General features: G+C 37.3%; 1 protein-coding gene and 1 non-coding gene across 2 annotated transcripts; both read left to right on the top strand.

Moving 5' to 3' along the window:
* Positions 1-3947, top strand: LOC140792529 (uncharacterized). The gene is made up of 2 exons (XM_073143598.1): positions 1-1071; positions 3503-3947. Exons 1-2 carry the CDS (start codon positions 292-294, stop codon positions 3650-3652), a joined length of 930 nt encoding a protein of 309 aa, XP_072999699.1. The 5' UTR covers positions 1-291; the 3' UTR covers positions 3653-3947.
* A 204-nt stretch (positions 3948-4151) lies between these two features.
* Positions 4152-4233, top strand: TRNAS-AGA (transfer RNA serine (anticodon AGA)). Its single transcript has one exon. It is a non-coding gene; the product is annotated as a tRNA-Ser (tRNA).
* Positions 4234-6023: the final 1790 nt, after the last annotated feature.

Here is a 6023-nt window from a genome sequence, read left to right as displayed (position 1 = left end):
GGTTTACCTCCTAATTATTCCTCTGGCCGCTCGCCCCACCCTCCCGAGTCCCAACTCCCAACTCCCACCCCCTATCGCCATTCGCCACCAGTAAAAATCTCTCCTTTTTCGCATCTCGAAAATGCATGAAAGATAAACGACAGAAAAAAAAAAAACCCCAAGGTTCTCTCATCTTTACCATCTTCTGCCCACTCTTTCCCTTTTCTCGCATCTTCGGCCAGTTTCCTCTCTCTTGGATTCTCTTCCTTTTTAGTCTTTGGCGACTTGGGTTCTTCGTTTTTGTTGCAGTAAATGGAAGAACCCTCCGGCTTCCTCGACTGGGAGCTCCTCCCCAGCTCCGACGCCGACGAGAAATTGAACGCTTTTGGGGCTATCGTGGAGAACGAGTCCGAGGAAGATGGAGCCATCAAGTTGGATTACTTCGCGCTGGATTCCGAGAAGAAGTACCCGGAAAAAGCCACCTTTCCGATGAATAGCGAGGAGGGGGAGGAAGAAGAAGAAGGTCTCTGCGCGAATAACCCGAGCTGGGTCGATCCTGAATCGTACCCAACAAAAGGGGAATTGGGTTTTTCTGGGATCGATTTTCCTAACAAGGATTCGGTTCGGTTGGACGAGTCATTGGACGAGAAGAGATCACTGTTAAATAGCGAAAGGAGAGAGCTTTCTAACGGAGGAGACCCTGATGGGGAGAAGAAAGATGTGGGTTTGGAAGAGATTGCGGAAATTGAAGAAGACAAGGTGGCAGAAAAGATGTCTGGTGAAATTGGTGACGAAAAGATTGGTCTGGATGAGACGGTGAACCAGACAACCAGCGAACTGAGCTCAAGAGATTCTGTGGTGGAAATGGGTAATAAGGAAATTAGTCCTCTTGGCAGTGAGAAGAAGAAAGAGAAAGTTTGGTGGAAGCTGCCTTTGGAGGTCTTAAATTTCTGCGTTTTTAGGATGAAGCCTATTTGGTCGATTTCCATAGCTGCGGCAATGATAGGATTTGCAATGCTAGTGAAGAGATTGTATAAGATGAAGCAGAAGAGCAGAAGCATTCCACCTCTTAAGATCAGTCTGGATGAGAAGGTGAGAAATTTTAACGATCACATTGATTATTGGTTAACATTAACTCCACAGTTTTGGTTACTTGAGATGGTTGAATATGAAATCTAACCGAGAATGCTTTTTCCTTAATTACTTTGATTTGGCCTCTTGAATTAAATTTTTATTGTTTAGTGGGATAAACCTCAGTTTGAATAGCTGTGGTTTTGACCCTGCAAATTAAATCTAACAGAACCATCCTTGCAGCATGAACCATGGCTTATAAAGAGGTAGGCAGTGGCGCCATTAATGGACAGCCATGATTGCATAGATTTTGAGTTCTTTGCATGGATTTCTCATTTGGAGTTGTCTTTTCTAGAACTTGTTTTGGGGCTTATGTTCCAACATGCACCAAGCATATGGTTGTTGGAAGCGGAGAGTTGAGAGTTGGTGCATATCAAGCATCCTATAGAATTGACCTGGAATAGTCCATAACTAAGGCAAGATAAAATTTAATTATATACATCCATAAGCACAATCTATAAGCCTATACATTATGTAAATTGTTGTATCTGGCTCAACTACGGTAAGAGAAAGTTATGTTAGGTGTCAATCATCAATATCATTAGTATGTCCATCAATCTAGTGGGCGGAAAGTATCTCAGAACCTGAAGTAATCAAGGATAACATAGCAATCATTAGATCAAGTTGATTTGATAAAGATAGGCTTATGTTATCATTTGGTGAAGTCCAAAATTTGCTATAAGTTCTTTCTAAGATGAGCTCACTTTGTTATTCTTCCTACCTTAGCAATAACATGCGCATATATGACAATCGTCTCACCAACAGTTCAGTATAAGGTGAGTGTGACCCTTGTTCAGAAAATACAACGAATTTTATGCATGTCACTGTGGTTATTGGGAGCTAATCCTGCAAAGGAATTCTAAAGCAACTTGCGCTGGTCTAATGGATTTAGGAGAAAAAATCAAGGATAGGGATGCTGATGAACTTTTAGATAGAATAAATTCAGCTACTCTCTTTTTTTGTACCTTACATACGTTGATGATAAATTCTCTAGTTTCTACTATCTAAATGAACATAATTCTTTCTCTCTTTTGTCTTCCTGATGGCAAACTCCAACCACCTTATAGCAACAGCACTAGTTCAGTCGAGTTAACTTGGAACTAGAAACTGAGGTTGTAATTGAGTTTGTATGTTCTGGTGCAGCAAAGCTTCTATAGAGTCACTATTTCTCCTCATGCTTCTGATACTTGATAAGACTAATCAGTGGATAATGGACTTAAGGAAATCTCATAATAAATGTATCAGGTTAGATGATATAATTTATTTAGCCTTCCATATTCATTTGTTGAATGTATATTCAGTTAGTAATATATACCATTTTAAATCATTTCATGTTTTGGTGTTTTGGACTACTTTGTGTATATCACATGTTTGAGCTGAAGTATATTAAAAGAGTAAGAAAGTAGCCAATCAATGGAGAAGATAATAAAAGCTTCTTTCTTCGTCTTGTCAGGTTTCATATATAGTCTATAATTAAATACAACATTAAACTAGCTTAGAGTAAATTGCCTATAAAAGACTGTAGCTACCGACAGATTGATCCTTAATTGTGACATTTGTTGTGAAAATTTCCAAATTACTTTACTATCATATTAGTAAGATTTTATGCTCTCCCAATACATTGCCCTCAATTGTGTTTCTTGTTGTGAGTTGAAAATGCGAGATTTATTCCCATTCATATATATACATACATATGTGTGTGTGATGTATGTTTCGGGACTTTGGAAATGCCTTGCAATGCAATGCTAGTTTTCAGAGGTCCCTTGAGGTCAAAGGACATGGCTCCTGACTTAATCATTTTCAAAGGAATCTCTTAATAATTGTGGGCTCAAAATTCAGACTATCTGGTATCTTCATTTTGAGGATTGAGAATGTCTAAGAATAACTCGTGGTCTCGTGGACCAAGGGGGATATGCCTATAAACTATACTGAACGAGTTAGAACCCAAGTGTTGGGTTAATTACTTCATCTTCAAGATTGCAATATCTTATGGTTCATATGATGGCATCCTCTGATTAATTTGTCCTGTTTATCTTTTTAAAGTTTCTCTGTTTCTTTATTTATCTGTTCATATAAATTTAGGGAAGTAATGACTGATGAGCTATCTGAGTCTTAATTGTGTTCCTTAAGTTGAATATCAGGAGATACTTGTATGATAACAAAGCAAACAAAATTTAAAGATCAAATCAGCTGTTTATATTCCAGGTTTGTGGGATGTGGTTGGTGTGTTCGATGATCTACCGTTAGTTTGGAAGTACTAATGTCAGCATTCATTGACATAACTTGTTGCTTTACAGCATAATGCCTCAAGAGAAGACGATCAACGATTGCTTGTAATCGAGGCTTTTGTTTCTTGAACATCTTTGTTTCTCTGATTTGTTGTGTTCTACAGAAGGAATCCCAGTTCAAGGCCCGTGCTGCACGCCTGAATGAAGCCTTCTCTGCGGTGAGGCGAGTTCCAATCCTAAGGGCATCACTCTCTGCTAGTGTTCTGACTCCATGGCCTGCAGTAGGGATCAACTCGGGGTTTCCAATGAGTTGATCAAATTCGGACAGCTAATCGTGAAGAAGACGTGCTTCCAAAATCTCTACAACTATAGTTGTGGCAATTCGCCTCTTGTTTCTTTGTTTTCTGTTTGTTTTCAAATCTTGTATAGTTTCTCCTTGTCTTTGTTCGGTATCAGCATTCAGATGGTTGTTGGATTGCTGGTTTTATGTCTACTACAAAGTCTACAATAGCATTATGTTGTTATTGAAATTTGGGAAGGATCATTCCGTGTGACTACTGCATCTGCCCATGAAAAGGAGAATAAAAATCTGCTTTAGAAATGAGATTATATATTGGACTAACTTTCTACCTCATAATATGCCGTGCAAGTTGCTCGATCAAGAGAGTGAAGTTTCACTTAGAAGAAGGTGATCTGCACAACTACTCTTCGAATGGCCAAACCAACCCAGCTAGCAGGTCAATCTCAGTGATCTTATTGGCCGGCAAACCCGTCGTGGCTTGAAAACATCTAGTTATGTTTTCTTCCATCACCGTGGTCGTGCCGGAGTGGTTATCGGGCATGACTAGAAATCATGTGGGCTTTGCCCGCGCAGGTTCGAATCCTGCCGACCACGTTTTTGTTTGTTGTTATTGATACGACTTCTTTCAGACCTTTTCTTTTGGAATAATGATCTGGTATCTAGTTTGGTATTTTCTTCTGCTTGGCTATTCATATTCATTATTTGAATAATCGATCACATAATTTAATTTTTCTTAGATCTTCTAAGAACTTTTCTGTCACGCAGACCCAACTCTACAATTTTTTCTTCCTCTTTCTTATTTAAGATTTTTCATGACCTTTCCATAACTATTCTCTATCTGTTTTTAATACTTGGTTGTCTAACATTGATATAAAAAAGTTTAAGCTGTCACAAGGAGGACAAAGAGGCAGGCTGCCTTGCTTCAAATATTGCAAAGATTTAATAATGCAGGAAATAATACATAACTTGTTTTAGGGAATTAGGATTCTTAGTTTCTCCTAAGAAGAACTTCCTTTGGAATGAAAAGTCCTACTGTTTCTCTCCTGCCAAAGTTTCCACTAAACTTGGCTAGGAGCATGTCTAATCTCTTTTTTTTATGTGGCACAAAGAAACACAGATTAATTTGTACATAGTTTAACAATTATCTCACAAGTAAAGATGCTCAATTTTTTAAATTTTGTAGACACGAACGACCTAAATAGCGATTTCAGAATTAGAATCGAAAAATAATAATAGTAATATGTATTGCTCACTTATTTCAGACGATTTAGATCGAAGATCAATCAAATCAGTCATATGATTCATTTTGACGATAATTTCAATCCATGTAAAAGATAGTAAAATAACACAACCATTGTAGCTATTTTTGATGAAGTTTTATTTCATGTGGGTTTAGAAATTCTAGCTAGAGAAAAACCAAAACTTTGTACCCGATAGATAGATGGAGATCTTTCTATTTATATTTACTATTTTACACTTAGACTAGACAACACTTAATTATTATTACTATTTTACATCCAATAAAGTAAAATGTTACTAACTTTTAATACAAATTTAGTATTCTTCGTCAATTTCATATTAATTTTATGTCAAATCAAATATAATAATTATTTGTATATCAATTAAATAATAAAATGACATATTAATGTTAGCTCTCATTTTCTAATATTATTTTATTTTACAAGTGAACAGTTCTTTAATTTTGACCTAACCTAGGGGTAATTTAGGTAATTTGAATTTAACCTCCCCTAACCCCCAACTCACCACAAAAAATGGTCAATTGCAGCAAACCCTTGAATTATACCTGATTTTCATAGTCAACCTCCTGAACATTTTTTGTTACAATGTAACCCTTAAACTTTAGATCTAAGTGAAAAGGCAATCAACAGTAACATAATATACCTAATAACAATTAATTTATAATTAATGTTATGATATTATTATTTTTAAAATAAAAATAGCAAATTATATAATTATCCTCGAATAACTTTACCTTTCTTCTCTCTCCACTAGTCTTCTATGTTTGTAGGCATCGATCGATGATGATGATGGTGGCATGAGTGGGAGGGTGACGTTAGTGACGACGGTGCATGAGTAGGAGGGTAGCAGCTACATAATTATCCTCAAATAACTTTACCTTTCTTCTCTCACTCCACTAGTCTTCTATGTTTGTAGGCATCGATCGATGATGATGGCATGAGTGGGAGGGTGACATCAGCGTTGACGGTGCGTGAGTAGAAGGGCAACGGCAATGGTGGTTACGCTTTATTCGTTAGCAATGATCTAGTTCAACAACAGTGACAAGTCGAAGGACAATAATGACCTCTACACCATCATCGTCCTATGTGTCTGTACCATTGTGATTGGGCAAGTGGACGCCCTAA

This window comes from Typha latifolia, chromosome 7 (genome assembly GCF_019914945.1).
Source record: "Typha latifolia isolate L0001 chromosome 7, TyphaL0001v2, whole genome shotgun sequence".
Taxonomy (NCBI): Eukaryota; Viridiplantae; Streptophyta; class Magnoliopsida; order Poales; family Typhaceae; genus Typha; species Typha latifolia.
Note: the sequence above shows the minus strand (reverse complement) of the source record. Positions and strands in the feature narration are given on the sequence as shown.

Coding starts and splice junctions, on each gene's coding strand:
- LOC140792529 (XM_073143598.1), top strand. CDS start 292: ATGGAAGAACCCTCCGGCTTCCTCGACTGGGAGCTCCTCCCCAGCTCC. Junction 1,072..3,502: donor AGATCAGTCTGGATGAGAAG/GTGAGAAATTTT, acceptor TGTGTTCTACAG/AAGGAATCCCAGTTCAAGGC.